We start from the raw sequence: 21836 nt of genomic DNA on the forward strand, positions 1-21836 counted from the left end.
TGCTGTCAGCTCAGGTTGCAGCTGTCACATGCAGCTCTCGGGGTCTGACAGAGGCAGCTGCGGTGGTTTTGGCACAGCTTTCTGCCATAGAACTGAACAGAGCTGCAAGCCAGGCAGGGATATTGCACTGCACCCCATCTCTTGGGTGAACATCTGAAGGTCGTCATGTCATCCCCAGCTCTACAGATGCATCCCTATCCACAGCTGTGCTGGGCACGGTGGCATTTTCCCTTACCCATCCCTGTTTCCCAGCCCTCCCACCTTCCTTCCATGTAAAACAGAAACCAGAAGATGGAGCCAAACTGTCCTGGGAGAGAAAAGAGGAGCAGCTTTGCTTTCCCCAGCACAGACACCCCCGGGGTTCCACCTCTCACCTGAACACCACCATCCTCATCGCTCCTCCAGGTCATAGGCAGCAGCCAGGTAATCCTTAGGGACGATCCCAACGGTGCTATTGAGCTCCCCGACCCACCAGCCATACATGTTGTACTCCTGGGGAGGCACAGCACAAGGATTAATGCTAAGGCAGCAGGGCACAGCTCTGCTCCCTTCCTTTGGCAGCTGGGTTCACACAGACCCAAATGGGTCCCACCGGGAGGCACTGCTGCCCTCCCACCCTTTACTCCCAATGGGATGTGGGTCAGCATCCCCTATTCAAACACATCCCCTTCTCACTCTTTGCCACCTCCTCCAGGCAAGCAAGCAAGAAAACCCCCTCCATCTCAAAACCAGAAGCAAAGAAAGCAGCTCTGTTTGGAACACAGCAGGAACCCTGAGCAGAGCAGCCCTAAAGCAGGCAGGAGATACACCCTACATGCAAAAGGGGACCCCATCAGCACCCACCCCAATCAACCCCCATCTCTGCTACAGAACGCTGTGAGGTATTGGAAAGCCATTCCTGCTTTGATGAATTGCCGGCTTAGCCCACGATTGCTCACCATCAAAGGGAGGAGGAAAAAAAAGAAGATGCAAATGAAAGCCAGCCGAGAACTCGCGGCACCGAGCGTTTATTTCCACCGCTCGGTGCCAAAAAGAATTAAAACAACATTAAACTCCCGGCAATAACGTTTAAGTCCTCGTTTCCGAGTGCCAAATTGCACCGCTCTGGATCATACAGATGTTCGTTAATTATGCTAATTTTTATTAAACTATTAAAACGAGGAGTGCACTGGCACAGCAAAGCAAGAGCCCAGTGCAGGGTGAACTCTGCCTCTCTCGTCTGGAGGTGCTCATTTACATCTCGCTAACGGGCTGATAGCTTGAGACCGGGCTGCAATGCTCCGGTTTTGGATTGGGGGGGGGGGGGAAGGGGGAGTTTGAGGGTAGTTTTAGCTAATTACGCACTAATGGGGCCTCTGTGCTCAGTACCTGTATGGAGCGGGTCGGGGGGGTGGGGGGGAGGGAGAGTAATTGAGCTGAGACTTTATAGAAGGGATGGCAAGCTCGCTAATCTGGAAGGTAATAGGTCTGGAGGGGTCAGCTGGGGGAGTGGGATGCTCCGTCCCATATGAGCTGGGAGCTGCACCTAAAGGGAACCCAGCAGCATCTATAGGCACCATCCCTGCCCCTACAGCCCCACTGACACGCGGCCCCTCTCAGTGCTGCTGGAAGTCTCAGGTTCACTCCTAAAGGTGAAGAAAAACCCCTCCGAGCACTTTCAGCATCTCATCCCCCCCTGTGCCAATTGAAGCTGAAAGCAGACGCTTAGTTCTGCTCGTCGCCAGCAATCGGGGGCTCTTATGGCAGCCCATAGAAGAGGGGCCCTTTAGCTGCTAAGCTAAGGGCAAAAGAGGACAGAGGGGAAAAGAAACAAGGCAACCACCACAATTAAAACCCCCAAACCAAAACCCCAACCACAAACCCATTAACAAAGCCAGTTGAGCTGCTCTTTGGGGAGCTCAGTGTCCCATCCCACACCTCTCATCCCCCTTGAGGACACACTATGGGTTCTCAATGGGGATGAACCCCCCCCTTAGCAGCACTCCCAAGCCCTCCTTGCCATTGCATTCCTTTGCCAGCCCTCATAAACAACCCCTTTGAGCTCCGGGAACGCCATTCATCACTTCGCTTTGCACAGAAGATCAATGATGCTTTGATGGATGCCAAAGGAAAAGCCAATCAGTCAGGGACTTATCGGTTTATGATTGCTCAGCCCCATTATTAGTGCTTGTGTGTCATACATTATTGTTAGGAAAATGGAGGAATCTAATTCATCGATGAGGTATGGCAGGCACGCGAGGGGTCGGCTGACACCAGGGAGTTTTATACCGGGTCAGTTATACATCCATCCACCTTGAAAAGCAGCTCAGGGTTGTGGCAAGCTCTGAAATCCAGGCTCTACCCACCCATAAGGGCCTACCTGTCCCCATGGAGCTGATGGCAGTGAGGGATGCAGCTCGGAGCTCCTTTCTCCCTCTATGCAGAGCAGCTTTCTCTAATGGAGGAGCAGCTCAGGTGCTGCTCATCACAACCTGGCACTGCCCCCTTTAACACATCGCTCTTCTTTTGCTCCTTTAAACCACAGATGATTCCCACTTGCTCCCAATGACTCAGCTCTCAGCTGTGGTAGTAACGCAGCTGAGGCATCGCTCCTACCTCGTCCCATGTCCTGTGCCTGTTCCACATCACCAGAGGGTGGATGTGGTGCCTGATCCCATTGGGGTCCTCACGTCCACCCCACTGGGGTCCCTATGTCTGTTCCACGTGCCCTCCCCACTGGTGTTCCCATGTCCATCCCACCGGGGTCTGCATATTCATCCTATTGGGGTCTCCATGTCTACACCATCACTGTTCATGTGCCCACCCCACCAGGGTCCTCATGTCCATTCCACTGGAGCCCCCATGTCCATCCCATTGGGTTCCCCACATCCATCCCATTGGGGTCCCCATGTCCATCCCATTGGGTTCCTCACGTCCATCCCATTGGGGTCTGCATATCCTTCCCATTGGAGCCCCCACATCCATCCCATTGGAGTCCTCATGTCATCAAACTGGGGTCTGCATACCCATCCCATCAGGGTCCCCACATCCATCCCATTGGGTTCCCCACATCCATCCCATTGGGGTCCCCATATCCATCCCACTGGAGCCCCCATGTCCATCCCATGGGGTCTACATATCCTTCCCATTGGAACCACCATGTCCATCCCATTGGGGTCTCCTTATCCATCCCATCGAGGTCTGCATATCCATCCCATTGGGGTCCCCACGTCCATCCCATTGGAGCCCCCATATCCATCCTGTCGGGGTCCGCATGTCCATCCCATTGGGGTCTGCATATCCATCCCACTGGGGTCACCATATCCATCCCATCGGGGTCCCCATGTCCATTCCATTGGGGTCCCCATGTCCATTCCATTGGGGTCACCATATCCATCCCATCGGGGTCCCCATGTCCATCCCATTGGTGGTTCTCCTTATCCATCCCATCGGGTGGTCTGCATATCCACCCCATCAACATCCCTCACATCCACCCCATTGTCCTCCCCATACCCCCCAAACCCATGGGGGAAGCTTGGAGAGCTGATATGGGTTGAGGGTGGGGGGGGGGGGATGGCAATGTGAAGACTCCGTATTAATATTTATCCCATCAAGCAGCTCCGCCGTGCTCTGACCGCAGCACCAACCCTCAGGCACCGCAAACACAATCTGAAAACAATGTGACGGAAATGTTTAATCTGCTCAGCCCATCTGTGCTGCGTATTTTCTCCAGATCTCCCTGAGAGAGGCGCCTTTCGAATCTCCACATTGCCTTTAATATTCTCCTAAATCACCTCCCCACCGCACTTCAAGGGCCATTGCTACAATATCACAGGTTCACCCAGAGTGCAAAGGGAGGAAGGGAGGGGGGTTGTAGGGGTTGGGGGGGGGGGGGTTGTTGTGGGGATGGGGGTGTGTTGGTGGTGGGAGAGAAGGAATAGGGGGTGAGGAGTAGTTTGGGGGGGGGGGGGATTGAAGTTATTGTGTTGTTGCTGGGGGGGGGGGGCGACCAACGTGGCTGTTCTAGAAGCAAAGCAGCTGGAATGGGAGCTGGAAGCTTTCCTGAGGAATTGTTTTTATGCATCTCTCTCTTTTTTTTCTCCTTGTGCTGCCCGTGGTTGGAGATGGTGCAGCTCCCCTGCAGGGCGCCATCCTGCTCTGAGCAGACATAAGGAGCTGAAGGGGAGGGAGGGGGGGGGTTAAAGCAGCATGGTGAGGGTCTGGGGCAGCCAAGGCAGCTCCTTTTAGGGGTACAGCTGGCCCTGGGGGCTCCTGGCCCTGTTCCTTCCCCATCCCTATCCCTGTCCTTGTCTCTGTCCCCATTGCAAAGGACTCAACACCCACCCCTGCCTTCATCTCTATCCCTGTCACTGTTCCTTGTTCCCATCCCTGTCCCCATCCTCATCCCTGTATCATCCTCATCTTTGTCCTTGTCCCTCTCCTCATCCCCATCCCCATCCCCATCCCTATCCCTATCCCTATCCCTATCCCTATCCCTATCCCTATCCCTATCCCTATCCCTATCCCTATCCCTATCCCTATCCCTATCCCTATCCCCATCCCCATCCCCATCCCCATCCCCATCCCCATCCCCATCCCTATCCCCATCCCCATCCCCATCCCCATCCCCATCCCCATCCCCATCCCCATCCCCATCCCTATCCCATCTCCTGTCCCTATCCCTGTCCTTGTTCCTATCTCCATCCCTCTCCCCATCCCCATCACTGTGCTCATCTCCATCCCCATCCGCATCCCTATCTCCATCCCCATCCCCATCCCTCTACCTCTCCCATGTCCCCATCCCCATCCCCGTCCATCTCCAGCCCCCTCCCCATCCCCATCCCAGCCCCCCCCTCCCCACCGTTGCCATGGCAGCAGCATCGCTTCCTGCCCCCCGGGGCCGCAGCCGGATCCACCTGCTCCTCCCGACCCTCGCGGGGTCATCGTCAGGTCGCCAGAATAAATGAACGCGAGCACTAATGATGTGTTTGCTGGCTGTTTATGCTCTCTGTGTGTCAGGGGCACTCACATTTAGAGAGCTCATTATGGCTGCAATTAGACTGCACCACCGCTAGATATTTAACTCCTTTTTCTTTTAAATTAGCATTTTAATAACGTGCTTTGAGCAGGGGGAAACAAAATGACCATTTTTCACGGACAAACTTCCCCCTAAGCTGGAGGTGCAACTCTAATAGGGAAGTTGTACGGGAGGTACAACCATCCCCGCATCGCTCCCATCCCCGGTGCTGTAGAAGGGGAGGTTAAAGAGGAGAAGGGGGGTTGGGGGGGGGGATGGATGGAGCTCTTTTTATTTGCTTTCTCGCACACTCCATTGCCTAAATTTGTTCTGCAGCCAATTATTTGCGCCTTTAAAGCCTGATGGGATGGGAAACAGCCGCCTGCTTTCGGCTCTGCCCCTGACCTGTAAAGAGGGGCTGGTGGTAATTGTGCACATGTGTGGATGGAGCCGAGCTGTGAGCAGAGGGATGGGGGGGGGGGATGCAGCCAAGTGTGACCCCCCACACACACACCCCCCCACCTCAACCAAGGGTCACCAGGCACGGTGTAAATCCCCACTTCCTCCCAGCATTGGGGTTTATAGGGGAAACTTCATTGAGGGAATAGAGATAGGGAAAGGAAAGCACGAAGCTGCCCCGGGGTCTGAAGTGTGAACGTCGTTGTTTCATCCACTCGAAGCTGCACCAGCTCATAAATACGGCACGGAGAGCTGTAATTTGGTGATAGCTACCCCAGGACATATCTAGATCCACTTCTGTTATTTTAATTAAATACTGCATTATGCTTTGTGACAACTCCATCGCTATCGCCGTAATGAATTTGGAATGAAAGTCTTACTTAGGCATACCACTATTCCCCCCCCCCCCCCTCCCCAACACCCCCCTTCTCCCCTTCACCCCTCACTGGTGCAAAGCAAAGGGCCATAAAACCGAGATGTTTGTTTGTTTACAGCTGGAGCAGCTCGGAGGAGGGGGAGCAATGGGGAGAGAGATTTGGGTGCGTTGCTGGCTCCGAATTGCCCCATTTCTTGCCTTTTTTACCCATTCATTTGCTGCTGTCCCATTGAGGAGCACCAGAAGGTTCCTCCCTTTGGGGACGGCACATAATTAGGTTCCTAAAGGGAGACTTATGGCAAAGGGAAACTTCTTCTTGATGCCCAGGATAGGGACGTTCAGTTCCATCCACACCAAGTCACCTCTAAATGAAAGCAGCCCCGTTGTGTGACCTCTTGCAATAGAACTGCTTTCAATGCTACCACATCCATTGCTTTCAATGCTACCTCGTGAGCAGGGAGATGGTTTGATCATTAGTACCATAACGAACAAAGCTCTCTGCTGCCTGCTGCTCATCCATGTTAGCAAAGGCAATAGGAGATGGTGGGGACGGCCATTGGCAAACCCATGCCAAATCCAGACCTTATTCTGCCTCCATGCCAACACTTCGCCCTCATTTTATCCCCCTCCTTCCATTGCTGCTCCATCCCAAAGCAAAGCAACTCACCGCCCATCCACCCCACACAACAGCACTGCCCATTGGGTACACTGCAAGGAAAGCTTATGGCCCCCCATTCCAAATAGGGGCACTGTTATACAACCCCCCCCCCCTTTCCCCTGCTTCCCCCTCCATCCCCATCCTTCCATCACTAAATCTCTGCCTGATAACAGCACGGCTGACTCCAAAAGAACCAACAACGGTGGCTCCGGAAAATGGAAGCATTGTCACACTTAAAGACACAAATTTCCCCCGTAATATATTCGAATGGAAACCTCTGAATCCAATACTACACGGGCATATCTAATACATTCACAATATTTCAGCCTCAACAGCCTCCAACGGTTAGTTTTAAAGATTTATGTGGTAAAAAATTACTCGGTGATGAATATAGTTTATTCTGTGCGGTATTGGAGGGTATAAGGAATTAAAGTACTGTCTTTAACAGTGAATTTATTATTACCTCTGTCAAAGACGAAGTCTTTAACAGCGTTTATTATAAATTTCTGGCCATAATAAATGGTTGGAGTGAGGCTCAGAGCCCCACGGAGGGACCAGGTGCTGGGAAGGGCTGTGATGTGTGCCCTATGCTGGGCATGGGGAGGGGGCTGGGGGGCTTCTCGGTGGTCCCTGAGGGATGGGAGGGTTGGTGTGGTCCCAGTGCCCAGGGGTGGGTGACAAGAGTGAGGGGTGGGTGACAGCAGCCACGAGTGGGGGACAAAAGCCATTGGAGGATGACAGCAGTGGTATGGGGGTGCCAGCCTTGGTCAGTGGGTGCCAGCCTTGGTCAGTGGGTGCCATCAGCCACGGGTGGCTCCCATCACTGGGGATGAAGCCCGAGCAGCTCTGCTCTCCAGCAGCTCCACCACCCTTTGTCCTCACCCTCGTTGGGTGTCCCTCATTTATACAAATTACCTGGGAGGAATGAAGCTGCCAAGGGGCTCGTTCTGGACGATTGGCTCCCGCCGGGGGCTCGGGGCCGGCAAGGAAGGGCAAGGGGGGGGGGGTGGGTGGGTGGGGGGAATAAGGGGGGAGGGTGGGCAGCCCTCGCTTGGATGTGACCGACGTGTGACCGTTGCCTCCCGGCTGACCCCGGCCCGGCGCCCGCCACCCCCGTGCGGTGTCCCGGTCGCCCCCGCTAGGTGTCACCGCCATCCTTCGCTCGGGGCCCCGACCCTCCCTTCCACCTCCCCCCCCCCCCCCTATTCCCCTCCCCTTCCTCGCCTTCATTGAAAGCAATTGAGAGAATTAACTTATCCGCTTTTATGGGCTGCTTGTCACATCCAACTAAGCCCACTTAAAATAGGAAGTCTCGCTGCATTCGGATAATTATCATAACGTACAAATCACTCAGCCGAGGGATCGGGGCTGTGGGCAGAGACACGCTGTTCTGCTGGGATTACAGCTTCCCCCTCCCCATGGCTGTCAGCCCCCCTCCCCCCCCAACCAACACCGGGTGGGCGGCAGCATTTTGGGGTCTCTATGCGATGGGGACTGCAGGGTGGGCTCTGCATCCTCAGTGCTGCATTAAACCTGGTGGCAGCAATGGGGTGAATGAGGAGGGGACCCGCAATGGGGTGAGTGTCTGAGGGATGTTGCTGTGCTCCCAGTCCAGAGCTCTGCACTCATGGGATCACAGCTCAGCATAAGGACCTGGTCATGCTGCTCCGGGCCACGTAGCAATGAAAGTCCCCCACAGCCATAAGCCCTGCACTCCCTTCACCATGTTCTCACCCAGCAAAGGGGTAAAGGGACAAACCCATCCCTGCCCAACATACCGCAGCCCCCCCTGCTCACCCCACACCCTGCTGCTGAATCCCCGCCAGCTACCGATGTCCACTAACCCCCAAATCACTTCTTTTTTCTCCCCCCCCCCCTCCTCTGTTGCTGCTGGAAATGTCAAGACAGGATCCGAGCAGCAGCCGGCGTGTGTTTCAAACACACCAGATGGATTTTTTTATACGAGCTACTATTTCATGTTGGAGACAGAGCTTAAAAAACCTGCAGCCTCCGACGCTGCCGACTTGGCTTCGCTGAGATTAATTCTGTGAAATTAATTGGGACAAGATTGAAAAGGAAATTAAAATGCAGCCGAGTGAACAGCCTTTTCAAACACCTTTTCTCTCCCCCCCCCCACTTCTTTCTGTTCACACACCCCCCCTTTTCTTTTCCTTCCCCATCACTTCGGTTCTGCCGCGGCCGCCAGCATCCGTCGCACAAAGTAATTGACGGGGGGAAAAGCTCTCAGGACCCATCGGTTACGTGTGAGGAAGCCAGCACAAGAGTGGCAATCTGGAGGCACTGAAGAGAGAGAGAACCCTGCTGAGCCTCCAAGCTGTGTCCCTGGGATGGCAGGGCAGTACTGAGCCCCAATCCGGGCACTGTATGGGGATGCAGGATGTCAGCCAGCTGCTGCAAGCCTAGAGATGGAGGGATGAACCCAAGCTGTGGTGCATGGTGCATCCCAGAGCATGGCAGCCTCGTCTTGCTGCTGTAAAGCAGTGGATGGGGGGATGGCAGAGGCAGTAAATGCTGCTGTAGAAAGAGCTTTGAGATCCACAGATGGGAAATTCTCAGCCTTCCAGAAAGAGGCGGCCACACCAAGAATAAAAGCTAAAGATGCAGCTGCCTTCATAGGGCTGAGCAGGAGATGGCATCAGATCCACCAGCCCAACCAGTGCCATGTGGGTGCGTGGAGGTGGGTGAGTGAACCCCCCTCACTCCGGTTCAGTGCCACTCATATAATGCAGCCATCCCAGCCTGGGCTGCTATGGTCTGGTTGGGAGCAGCTGGGAGCCCTGCAGGGATACACGGGGCTGGAAGGGTCACAGCACAGCACAGCTCCCTGCCCTGCTCGTGCAAGCACTTGATGTATTCACCTGCATGTGTCTGCCGGAGAGAGCTCTGCTCACACCCGGCTGAGCAACTCAATTACCCCTGTAATACCCGAGCAACAGCACGCACAGGCTCCATTACCATGAAGAAAATCTTGCTTTGGGGCATTTCAGATGCCACGTGTGAATGTAGGAGGCGGTGAGAGCTGCAGGCAAGAAGGGGTGACAGCGGGGACACGAGTCGGCTGTGGGGAGGGGGGAACTCATGGGGTTGGGGACCCATTCCTATGTACATATGGGAACTGGACACCAAAATCCCATTGCTATTCATGAGGATATATCCCTGTGCTTTGAGTTTCCCTGCCCTCCCAGCTCCCTTTGGGCTGTGGGGTCCTACCTTGCTCAGGATGTAGATGAGGTCTCCACGGTGGAAGGAAAGCTCGTTGGGGTGCTCACTGCTGCAGTCCCAAATACCCTGGTAGTAATTGGCATAATCCCTCCGGGAGCTTCCTGCAGAGCAAAGGAGAGCTTCAGGGGATGGGGGATACCTGGGGAAATACTGGGGTCACAGTGTGGGGCTCTGAGGGCAGGGGTTGAAACCAGTCGGTATATGGGGGGGGTGACAAGGAGGTGTTGGTGCCATTCTGCACAGTGACCTCAGTCTTTCCCATTAACTGAGGACCACCGGCTGGAAGGGATATCATGAACCAGCAAAGTCTTGTTTTCTCCTTTCTAAGGGGGAAGTCAAAGGATTTCTGTGCTGGGAGCCATGGGTTTGGGTTGGTGAAACTGCCAGCAAACTGCATGCCAAGGCTGGGGACTGCCCTTGGATAAATGTTAGATGGAAAATGGAGCAGCAGCATTTCCAGAAGGAAACATTTCCATCTTTGCCATTTCAGAATGGCATTTCCTATCCAACACAGGCCCAGAGACCACAGCCACTATGAAAAATGGGTCCTTGGAAAGGGGCAGAGAGCATCCCATCTATGCAATGGGACCAGAGCAGCCAACACTGTGCACCTGGAGATGCTGCCCTACTTTGTAGGCTGGGAAAGGGATTTATCCCAACACATCCAGCAGATCCCTGGCAGCATCATAAACACACCCCCAAAAATCACACTCCTGCTTCACACCAAATGACCATTCAAACATGCAGGACATGTCCTGGTGGTGCAGCACCGATGTTGGGGTGGGGGGGAGGGGGTGTGGGGGGAAAGAGGGAGGAAATCCAGATGTCACAACACGGGCACCTCTGCAATGAGGCCCCTGTGAATAATTAAACCCAATAAAACCACATTGTGCAGGGGCTGATTTGAGCACCGGGGGTTGCACCAACGCACCGCTCTGCTCTGCCACGAGGCTGAGCTTGAGCCCAGCAAACATAAATAGAAAATAGCGAGCACATGGTGGAGGAAATGTTTCTAATATGGTAGAAGGGAGAGAGTGATAAGGGTGCATCTGGAGTGCTGTGCCCGGATTTGATCACCTAAATATGAGAAAGGACATTACAGAGATGGATAATGGTGCAGCAGGGAGCAAGTGGAATGACTCAGGGACTTGGGGAACTTAAATAGAAAGGCATCCTTTGGAAAGTATTAAAGGGGGAGCGCACAGTGGTGAGGAAAAGATTGTGAAGGGAATAGAAGGGGAAGGAGCTACTGAGTTATTTAAGCTTGTGCAAAGAGCAGGAAGCTGAGGTTATGAAGTGGAGGCAGAGGAAGCGTTGGGGCGCTGAGCAGGACAAAGCAGGCAGCAGCTCTGCAGCAGGCAGAACAGCATGTAAGTGCCACCAAAGGTCACTGCAGCACCGCGATGCACAGAGCATCGTGCAGGCTGGTGTTGCTGGGAGCGGTCCCGTGCTCCCCGTGTTAAGCAGGAGTGATTATTTTCTCCAGTGATGCCCACTGGTCCAGCAAAAGGTCTCAGCCTTCGCTCCAGAACTGCCTTGCAAAGGTCAGCACTGATTGCATTGCATGAAGATGCCTTTGTGATGAGAGAGCAGCACGGCTCTGCATTGAGCCACAGCGTCAAAAGCGAGATGTCTGTGCGAGCTGTTGAGCACATCGTGTTCACATTAAGATGGTTTGCAGAGTGGGGGGGTCCTGATCCATCCCAGCACTCCGAGATAAGGCCAAGACAGGGAAGCTGTCACTCCGCAGTGTCCCCACAGGACAGCAGCCATCCCAGGTGCCCTGCCTGCAGATCTGAACCTGCGTTCAGGTCAGAGACACGACGACGTTGAGTGTGACTGATTTGCACTGATGGAAATGGGACGAGCGCCTCCTCCCACGTTTTATGGGCCTCGGGGTCATGAAGGAAATCAGCCAAATGTGACAACTGCGTCACTGCCTTCCGCAGCCCCAGCAGCCCCAGGCAGGGCTGGGGGAGAGGCTGCTGCCCCAACCCCTCTGCTTTGGGCTCATGGCTTTGGCAGCCTGTTGATGCTGAAGCCTGATGACAACTGTCTGCAGCTCGGTGGCTTTCCCTGCTAGGTGAAACCTCCTGCCATGCTCAGTGCAGGAGACAGGCTTCAGGGCTTCTTCTGTTTATCTGAGGGTAGGAGTTCTGCTCTCTCTGTATTTGATGGGTCAGGCTATATGACAGGCACAGAAGGCAGGAAGGGACTGAGCAGCCCGAGCTGTGTAAACAGGCATCTTGGCTGGAGCAACTCCTGGGCTGGTTTGGTTTTGTGGCATCTTTGCTGTTCTTAAGAATGTGAAACAACAGCTTTCCATTCACCAAATGGGCACTTTGGCTTTACGATGCCAACCCAGCTCTGTGTTCGAGGGCTGCTGTCATCCCCTCACCCTTTGTCCAGCTGGATCACAGCACAGACGTCCCATGCTGAAGGCACAGGGGGTCGGGGCTCCTGATGCTGTGAGAACCTTTCCCTCTTGAAATGGAGCCCAGCATTTCAGAGGCAGGAGCCTCACGTATTATTTAGCATAGAAACAGACACGGGACTTAAAGCAATTGAGACTACACTGATAATGAAACCAGCCACGATGCTGAGCAAAAACCACAGCTGTCAGGAGGATGCTAACGAGTACAAGTAGGGTATTAAACAGGGTGCAGGGCTGGGATAGGTGGAAGTCAGCACTATACCCTTGGGTCACCCTCAGCCCTCCAGCAACAGACACACTGCTCCTGCAAGGGAACCAAAGCAGCTCCTCTCTGAGATGCTGGGAGAGCTGTGGAAGGTGAAGACAAATGTGTGTTTGCAGTGCATGTCCTGGCTCCTTCTGCTTCCCTCAGCCTGTGCCCAGGAGTCCCCAGGGATGCAGGTGTGACGATGGTGGTGCAGTTTATAAAGGCGAGGAGGTCGTTTTTCCAAGCTGTGGGTGCTGCTACCTGCTGTCATTGCCACATGCTCCACTGGCTGAATCAGTCACTGTGCTGGGGGTGGGGGTAGGTGGGAAACAAGTAATGTGAGGGCATAGGAGAGTCCACATCTCCAGCCCCTTCCAGGCTGGGCCAGCAGTATGCAAGGCAGGAAGGTCCCAGCCCAGACACGAGCGCTGCTTTCCTGTGCTGGGACAGGAGCGGTGATGGAAAGTGAAGCAGGTGGGACTGGGGAGGAAACAGACCTTCCGCTCCCATCCCATGGTGCAGATCCCTAAGGAAAAAGCAGGGAGGGGGGGGGGATTTGTGAGCACAAGGAGGTTCTTTGGGCTGCCTGCTATGGGCGGTGTTGGTTCCGGCAGTGGTGCTGCACATCCGTCCAGCTTCCCGTGCCCAGAACTGGCTTCCTCTGAGCCCTGACTCACGTCCTGCCTCATCTCCTGTCATGTCTGCCCCCACCTCCTCTCAGTGTGTGTGTTCCTCCATCAGCACCTGCACCTCCACATCCCCTGACCGCTGCCTATATAGGGTTGGATAATGCAAGGTGGGCTCTTACCACGTTGCCATCCTCTGCCATCATCCTCGCTGTCCTCGGGAACATTGGGGTCCTTCTCTGGAAGGGGAAAACAGAGAAGTCAGAGGGAGGGCTGTGAGTGCTATAGAACGGTGCCAGGCCATTGCTAGCACTGCACCAAACCCTCAGGCTCGGGCTACGAGAGCATCCGACTGTCAGGATAATAAATTCCTGGCTTAATTGTGAAGAGTGGAAGGGAGGAAGTGGCGGATCATATTTTAAAGCGTGTTGCATCCAAATATGAATCGTTGTTAACACTGGTTAAGGAAAAAAAAAACCAACAACACCAAACCAACAAAAAACAAATCACTCGTTATAGCCTCATCAATTGAAGCAGCACTTTGCCAAGTGCCCGATAGGAAGAAATGCTTTCCTGAGCAGAGCTCACAGCCCGGGGAAAATGAGACTGAGAGGAGAAATGCCAGGGCAGAAACACATGGGAGGATGGTGAACGGGAGCAGAAAGCAGAGAGGAAAGGAACCCACGCAGCAAAAGGCAGCCAGAGGCACAGCTGTGCAGGATGGGGAAAGGAAGGAGAAATAAGGCTAACGAGAAATGATGCTGCTGGAAAGGTTAAGTGTGAGCTATGGGGGGGGGGGGGGGGGAATGGTGATTGTCAGAAACACGTGCAAATAGGTTTAAGTAAGACATAAGCAAGCCAGCACCGGGCGCTTTGCTTGCTGCTCCCACGTGGCCCAGCAGCAGTAGGGAAGACACAGAGCTGCCGTGTGGCACCTGGTGGGGATGTGGCCCCTCCATCCCCCCCCCCCCCCCAACGCAGCTCTGATCAATGCAAACCGGGTCAGAGCTGCGCTCTGAGTTCCAAATTGGATCCCACGTTGGAGGGTCACCGCCGCTGCTCCCCCATTAGATGGGAAACGGCACCGAAGATCTTTTCTAAATAAATCAGGCTTTATTGTAAAACTCGGCCACTGACGAGACAGAACCTCGTTAGCATCGATTTTTAAATCAATTATTGAAAGTGGCTTTTGCCTGCTCTTTGCATTTGTAAAGGAGGATGTAAATGCATCCGCAACACCGCTCTGCCTCCACCGTTCCCATGCACATCTGGATTCCTTGATGCTTTAACCAACAGCCTCGAGCCTCCTGATCCACTCTTGGCATGGAGTCCCACTGAGCCCCTGTGCCAATAAAACCCCCATCCAGCCCCATCTGTGCTTCAGACCCAGTCCATGCAGGTCTTGCTCTGTGCACACAGTGAAGGTGGCTGTGGGGGATGCAACAAGTTCCCCTTGCACGTGGCAGCCCTTTGGCCTCATGCACCCTGCAAGCTAAACTCTGCTTTATCAACACCTGGATGTTTGACTTTGGTCCATATCTCTGTTTTATTGTGGCAAATCAGAAGGAAATGCTAAAAAATGCATCTCCTGGGGTCGTGCCTCTCTTCTCTCAATGCCACCTCCCTGTGCAGAGCATCACAGCCTCACCATCCCTTGGGGATGCCTTTACCAGGGCAGCACATCCCTATGGGGCAGCCACCCCCCCCCCCCCCTCCCATCCACTGCAGACCCCATCCCATCCCTATGCATGACCATTGCACCTCATGCCCCACCGCTGTGCCGGAGCAGCCCATGCATTGGGCACATTCTCAGAGGAGCTGTGTTTTAATGTAGCAATTTGATTCAATTTTCCACTCTATAAAATTACCCATCACTGCTCGTTGCTTCCTAACAGACACCTTCACTCTTAATTTAACAATCCTATCGAATTCTGCCAGGGAAATTGGAAAAATTTATCACCTGTGAAATTTTATTTTTCCTTGGTTGTATCTGTTTTTGTAAAACTTCATTAACGACGATGACTTGCTGAGGAAATTATCTCTTCATTTCCCCCCCCCCCCCCCTTTCCCTTTTTCCCCCCCCTCTCTCTATCTCTCGATTGCACTTGGGACATGAAGGAGGGGGGTTGAGCCCAGAGGAGCTCCCAGCTTGGATGGGGGGTGAGAGGTGCAATAGGGGAGCAGATCGCCCTGACTCACTGTGTGCTCTCTGTGCCTGGTTCCTCACTGCTTCATTCCTGCTCCTGCTCACCATCTCTGTCCTTGCACCCTAAAGGAGCTGAGCATTGGGAATGGGGCAAAAATAACCCACCCTCCATGCATTCCTCGTGCCTTAGGCCAAGCAGAAGGGAGCCCAGGAAGGCTGCAGGAGGGATGGGAAATGACCGTGGGATGTAGGCACCTTTCAAGGAGCTGCAGCCTTGAGCCTCTGCTCCATGTCCTAACAGCTTGAGCCTCCAAAGCCCTGCAGTGCAGGTGGGTATTTAAGCATATTCAAAGGGTACAAAAGACTCCAGCGGCAAATCTGCAGCTCTTGATGCATTCTGCATCTCAGATCAGATCAGATCAGATCAGGGGCAACAGAAGGGGCTGTACCAAGGTCAGCACAATGCAGGCTCGTGCCAGGATCACCATCAGCCCCCATGTGGAACAAATCTCACATCTGATATCGGCTCTGTAGCTGCTGCTGGCTGCCATAGGGCAGTGAGGTGAGCTGGATGCAGATGCCACAGCAGCCAGGGATGCTGAACCCCCTTGGGCTTCACATGCACCTGGAACTGCAGAGCAGAGGTTCCTGCTGAGCTCTGGGATCACTGCAGGTACACCCGGAGGAAGAGAGAGCTGCAGCCCAAAGAGCTGATGATATAAGCAGGGAAGGAGAAGGTCAGGAAGGAAAGGTGAAGGTAGACAGGAGCTGAGGCTGCTCGGGGTTGGCAGCCTGGGAGCCCCTGCTCTGCTCCCAGCAGCTGTCTGGATACCACTTGCCAAGCAGAGCAGCAACAGCACAGCAAAGACCTTGGGCACCAGCATACTTTCTCATGCACTTATATATATATATATATAAATTTAATCACTGCAAATACAAAGCTCTGAAATAAACAAGAAATAAAGACCTATTTTGCACCTCTGAATGCAGACAGAGAGCAGCTTTACCCCAAAGGGGATGGGGGTGCAGCGTTGGGCAGTGCCAACCTCAACACAGAACAGTGTGTGTTTAAATCAGGCTCAGGTGACCCCCCCTGACCAAAGCCTGGGGCACATCACGCTGTGATTTCTGCTTTAACAGTGAGAAATGTTGCAGATCATGTCAACCTCTCGGGCTGTTTCTGTGCCAAGTAAGATTGCTCCTGGCTCCTCTCACAGCAGCCACAGCCCTGCTGCCTCCAGGCCTGCTAGTGAGCGAGCGCTGGTCTTTAATGCAGTTATTTTATCATCTCTTGGAAGCCCGGTAATCATGTTACAGCCACGACTGCATGCCCAGAAGGGAGCATTTTCATCATCTAACTCTGATTTCGCAGGTAACACAGCCCAGTCAGAGCTGCCTCACTTGAATTTACAAAACCCCCATCTCGCCAGAGCAGAAGGGATTTGCTCTTGTAGTCCATCAGCCGGTCTGAACAAAGAAACTGAGCTGCTCCTTTGAGTTATAGGCCTATTAAACTCAGCAGAGCCTGAGATGTTCATTCCCATCACGATGTGTTTGTTGGCCAAGGTCTCCTGCCATGTTGGTGGGGTTAAAGTTAGGGCACGGCTTGGGTTTTCACCTCCTTATCTTGTTGCTTACCTGGAAAAACCTCGTAGATGTCATCTTCTTCCATCCCATCATCTTGATTCAGGGTAGTGTTGTGAGATGCCGTGGTCATGGAGTCAGAACTGCCCACGTCATTGTAGAGCTCTTCCTCCTCCTCATCGTATGGGATAGTGAGAGAACTCAGATCTGTTGGGAGAAAGCAAAGGGTGGTGGAGAGAGGGCTCTGACCCCCGACTGACTGCATGGTTTAGCAGCAAAGGAGGAGGAAGGAGGGCTCCTAATTCACCTCTGAGCTCTGCTGTGACCCCAATGGGGTCCTGGGGAGAAGCACAGACCCACAGGGAAGGGCTGCAGGGATCTGACCCAATGAACACAACAGGTTGGTTTGGGTCAAGCTGCCAGACTCACCCTTCAGGAGGAACTGGATCTGATCCACCCAATCTTCGGCCTCTGCTGGACTCGGGGCTGTGAACTGGAGGGAGGTTCACCTGTTACCATGCTGTTACTTGAATGCATGAAGATTTGGAACTAAAACAAGGGATGGAGCGCTTGGATCTGCCATCGTGAGTCCTGTGGGCTTTGGGGAAGCCATTTCACTTCTTTATCTCCCCATTCCAAACAGGGAAGCAGAAGCGGAACAAAGCTAGACTATCCCAAAGGAAAGCTGTCAAGCCTAATTCATTAAAAGAATTCAGATGAAAACCACAATCCCTACTGAATAGACAACACTTGACTGTGAACCAAAGCTCTAGATCCAAAGTCTCCCTGTATCTCTGCAAGGCTCTCGCACACACTTTGTGGATCGGATCAGGTTTTTCACTGCACCAGTTTGCGGGCCCAACAAATGGGAAGGCTCTGAAAGGGCTTGTTTAAAAACAGGGCTTTCCAAACCCAATGTTCTCATCGAACCCTTCTGCCCTTCGAGCACAAGGAGAGCTCAGGGCTCACCCCTGTGCCAAGGGAAGATACATGTGGAGGTAGATGTTTGAGATGGAGAAGCACCAGCACCTCCTGTAGAGCTTGTTGTTGTTATTATTATGGTCCTTTCCAACCCAGGCCATTCTATGATCCTTGTTTTGTTGACCTGGAGGTATTGGAGACTCACAGCCTCCCCAAGGCTGCAGGTCCATCCTGTGCCTTCATCTGGCATCATCGAGCTCCCGTGCTGAGGTCAAACAGCACAAAGGCTCCTCTTCTTCCCCCAGCTCCTACCTCATAGGTGCGTTTCCCAGGGCAGACTAATTCAAAACAGCATCTTCTGCGTGAGTCTTTGCGGAGATGGAAAGCCAGCCGGGCACTATAGTGCTCAATGGAGAAGGTGCCTTTAGGCTGCTTGCCTGGGAGAAGAGAAATGAAGAATCCTGGAGTTTATAGCTTCTATCAAACCCTCGTGGGTGGGGGCAGATGTCTGCTGTCCACATAGGGAAATTGAGCTCTATCGTGTATCACGGGGAGAAAATCTGAGCATCCTTTCCCCCCCCTGGAAATCTAAAGAGAACATTATAAAATCTTCATAAAGACACAGTAAAGAGGATGCAATTTGAAGCCTCCAGAGACTGCAAACAGCCACTGAAAGGTTGCCGGGGTCATGGGGTTGTATGAGATGAGCTGCTTGTAATGAAGCAGAGACCACAGTGTGCTTGGGGAAATATGATACCAACGACTCTTCTGCTGGTAAGGAATTAGTGGGCTGGTGTACAGGAAGAAATGCTTAGTGGGGCCTGGGAGGATTGGCCTATGGATGCTGTAGATGCACACACACGGCCTCAACAGCCAGGCTGGAGAGAGAGAACATCACTGCCATCGTTTGAGGCACGTTTATTTACCCCAGCTGGATACCCAGCTCATTATTTCCTTATGAATCTTCTTGAGTAAGTGTTGGGAGTGTGATTCAGGCAGCTGCTCTTCACTTTTTTATTTGGACGGAGCCAAGCCCCATGAAATACATTCAGTCCATCAGGAACAGGTTTGACTGACTCCGTTGCCTTCTGGAGACCATTTGGAAGCTGACAGCTGCCTACCTCCCACCAAAACAATGGAGCATCAGCTCTTGTATTCAAGCTCATCTGCAAACCTTTGCAAAGAACACCTCCAAAAGAAAGGGAAAAAGGAGAAGGAAAAGATTCAGCTCCATCCCCATGGAGTTGGATGCAGAGTGGCCACTGCAATGATTCCGGATGGGCAAGAACAGTGTAAGAAAGGCCATATATCTCATTGCGCTGGACTCTGCTGGAGATATTAGCTGTCTGTTTGTATGTACCTGATGGAGCACAACTGCAAAATATTTATATGCGCTGACATGAGGATTATATACAGCCACTCAGGGGGGCTGAAACCCAGCTGATGGCTAATGGAAAACTTGGTGCGTCATTTCATTTACATGCAGCTCTGTTCCTGCTTTCCTCTTCTATTGCTCCCTACCTACAGAGACGTTGGGGGACTGGAAATAAAACCAAAGCAAGCTGAGATAGATACACCTTTCTACAAGAAGCTGCATGTTTTTCCTCCTCTCATCACCTCTTTCCCAGCCCTATCTGCACCCTCAGCCACTGCCCACCGTTTGGGCAATGGAGTTGGATGCCTCACCACTTACTTTTCTCATTGGCATAGTAGTAAAAGGTCTTTCTGTTGAGAACGCACCATCTCTTCTGCCACTCTGACCCGAAAAAGCTGTGGTCTAGAAGGAACAAAACACAACATGGTATGGTGAGGAGAATAAAGAAGGGCCGTGCTCTCCCTTTACAGATGGTCCATTAAGAAAGGTCTGAATGTCTGCTTGTGCCAGCCCAAATGGAGCCTCCCAACCATAATACACTCAAGCCTCACCTCTGGATCTCTTCTCCAGATATCCTTGCTTCAGAATGTTCCCTGTGTCTTCAACAGACCTCAGTGTGATTTCCTCCATTCCTGCAGGCATTGAAGCAAAGTCAGGTCATTCCCAATCCATGCAGTGCAACCCGCGTGCACAAACACACATAGACAGAGGGGAACAGATCCCTCCAAGAGCTTCCAAGCTGTGCAGCACCCTTGGGTAGATACAACACTGCCTAGAGGGGTCCTCCAAAAAGGCAGCATGCCCAGTGCTGCCTGCAAGCTCCATCCCTCCTCCCTCCAAAGGACTCACATTGAATGCACACATTACCACCAGTGGGTTTGGGGTTCAGCCCTCTGCCCAGGGCACTAGTGGAGCTGAGAGCAGGAGGGAAATCCAGACCTTCATACAAATACTCTTATGTTTCTTATGAGAGAAACAAACACGGGTATCGAAGAGGACCTAAATCCTCTCTCAGGGTTCAGGCTGGGCTGCATTAAGAAGCAGGAGGTTGTTCCTAAGGTGATAGGGCAGATTAACAGCACTTGCCACGTCCCCAAACTCTTGTGTTGGAGCTTGATGACCAACCCCAAAGGGGGGTCACTTGTCCCCATGTGCTGGCATCCCTCCACCAAGGTGGGTGGAAGCACCCACGCAGGGAGCAAACCTGCTCAGCCTTCTCCCTATAGCAACATGGTGCTTCAGACTGGCAGGAAAAGCACATTTCGCCTCGACCCCTTCAGCTAATGCAAATCTGAATGTCATTTTATGGGACGTTTATAATGATGAAAACGGGGACGGTGCTGCCGGATGCACAGGGAGACCCTGCGAGTATGAATATTACATTAATGTGCCCGAATCCAGCTCGCCGATCCCGCTGGCAGGAGCATAAAAAATGCTTGAGTGAAACTTTTATTTAGACGTTAAGATTCCAGACCCCAGCGGGGTGACAGAGGCAGCCCTGGCGAGATCCCATCAGCGCCAGCATTCGAATTGAATTACCCAAAGGGGAGGGAAGGGGGGGGGGGAGAGGGAGGAAGGCAGGAGCTGCGAGTGCTGCTTCGCTTATTTAATTTCATTTACTTTCACTGCATTATCAGCATGAGGCTTCCCTCTGCTCCCCAAGACTGAAAGGAATCGCCGGCTGCTCGTCGTGCTGCAGCCCCGCAGCCCTGTTTTGCTTTAGCTCGCATTTTGCTGGTGGGCAGATCCCCTTGTGTCACGTATTGGGGATCCAGTTTGGGAGCTGGAGGACCCCAAAGCGCAGCTTGGCTTTGCTCAGCATCATCACCCCAAAACACTGCCAGGATCCAGCAAAAGACGCAGCGCTGCAGCTTTCCCAACAGGAGAATCAGAGCAAATGGAGGCACACACTCTCCTTCTTTAAATACTCAGTGGCTACTCAGACAAGCAAATACAATTAGGGAGGGCTTGGAAGGGTTGATTCGATTGCGCAAAGCTCTGGAAATGTGAAGTTGTGCAGAACATGACACGAACAGCACAGCCTCTCTGATGCAGCCCTGGCAGTGCAGAGCCAGGAGGATTAAATCTGGGGGAGGTGGGAGCCATGGGGGTGTCCCTTTCCCTTCCAGGACCCTCAGCTGGCCCATAACAGCAATCCAGATGGCTTCTGCTAGCAACAAATGGCTGAATTAACTCGCAAAGACCATCTCTGGGGTTTTAGTTCTTTAAACTGTCCTAATGGACACCTGGAAAGCCAGGGGGGGAGGCAGGTGGAACTGCAGCCCCAGGGAGATCTAAGGCAGAGGGTCCATTTGCTTAGGTGGCCTCATTAGACCCTTCACCTCAGGGCACACAGCTTGCAGGTAAAACCTGAGCTCACTGCCCCATCCCCTGCTCATCTCTTGCATCCTCAAACAGCCACCCACCATTTATAAAGACAAAAAGCCTTAAATCCATCACAGAGAGCCAGCTTTGCCCTCCCAGACACACAACCCCTCTCAGCAGCTCTTGCATTTCCATGGGTCCCTTCCATCTCTACCCCTGCCCCAGCCCACCCAGCCCAGCAGAAGGAGCAAAGGAACACTGGGACGCCCGTTGAGCACTGTGGCCATTCCAGCCCGTCCTCACCATGTCCTCAAAGCCCTCCGTGTTCCAACACTCAGCCCTCTGCTCTCTGAGTCATGCACACCAGCTGCACCAAATGTCACAGCAGCTGCAGCCAAACCAGCCCCGGGGGCTGCGCTCGTGCCCACGCTGTCACATTAACTGAG

At 53.1% G+C, this 21836-nt stretch overlaps 1 protein-coding gene across 2 annotated transcripts in view; it reads right to left on the reverse strand.

The window, feature by feature from the left end:
* SKAP1 (src kinase associated phosphoprotein 1) overlaps positions 1-21836 on the reverse strand; it is a 113227-nt gene that overhangs the window by 531 nt on the left and 90860 nt on the right. Inside the window, exons 5-12 of one of the 2 annotated variants that reach the window (XM_072356653.1) lie at positions 19617-19697; positions 19384-19467; positions 18003-18127; positions 17199-17262; positions 16824-16976; positions 13222-13278; positions 9721-9833; positions 375-492 (exon numbers count right to left, since the gene is read on the reverse strand). In XM_072356653.1, coding sequence (XP_072212754.1) covers positions 391-492; positions 9721-9833; positions 13222-13278; positions 16824-16976; positions 17199-17262; positions 18003-18127; positions 19384-19467; positions 19617-19697 — 779 coding nt within the window. In that variant the 3' untranslated portion in view covers positions 375-390. The remainder of the gene's footprint in view (positions 1-374; positions 493-9720; positions 9834-13221; positions 13279-16823; positions 16977-17198; positions 17263-18002; positions 18128-19383; positions 19468-19616; positions 19698-21836) is intronic. The other variant, XM_072356654.1, reaches the window with a different exon arrangement.

This window comes from Excalfactoria chinensis, chromosome 24 (assembly GCF_039878825.1).
Source record: "Excalfactoria chinensis isolate bCotChi1 chromosome 24, bCotChi1.hap2, whole genome shotgun sequence".
In the NCBI taxonomy this organism is placed as follows: domain Eukaryota; kingdom Metazoa; phylum Chordata; class Aves; order Galliformes; family Phasianidae; genus Excalfactoria; species Excalfactoria chinensis.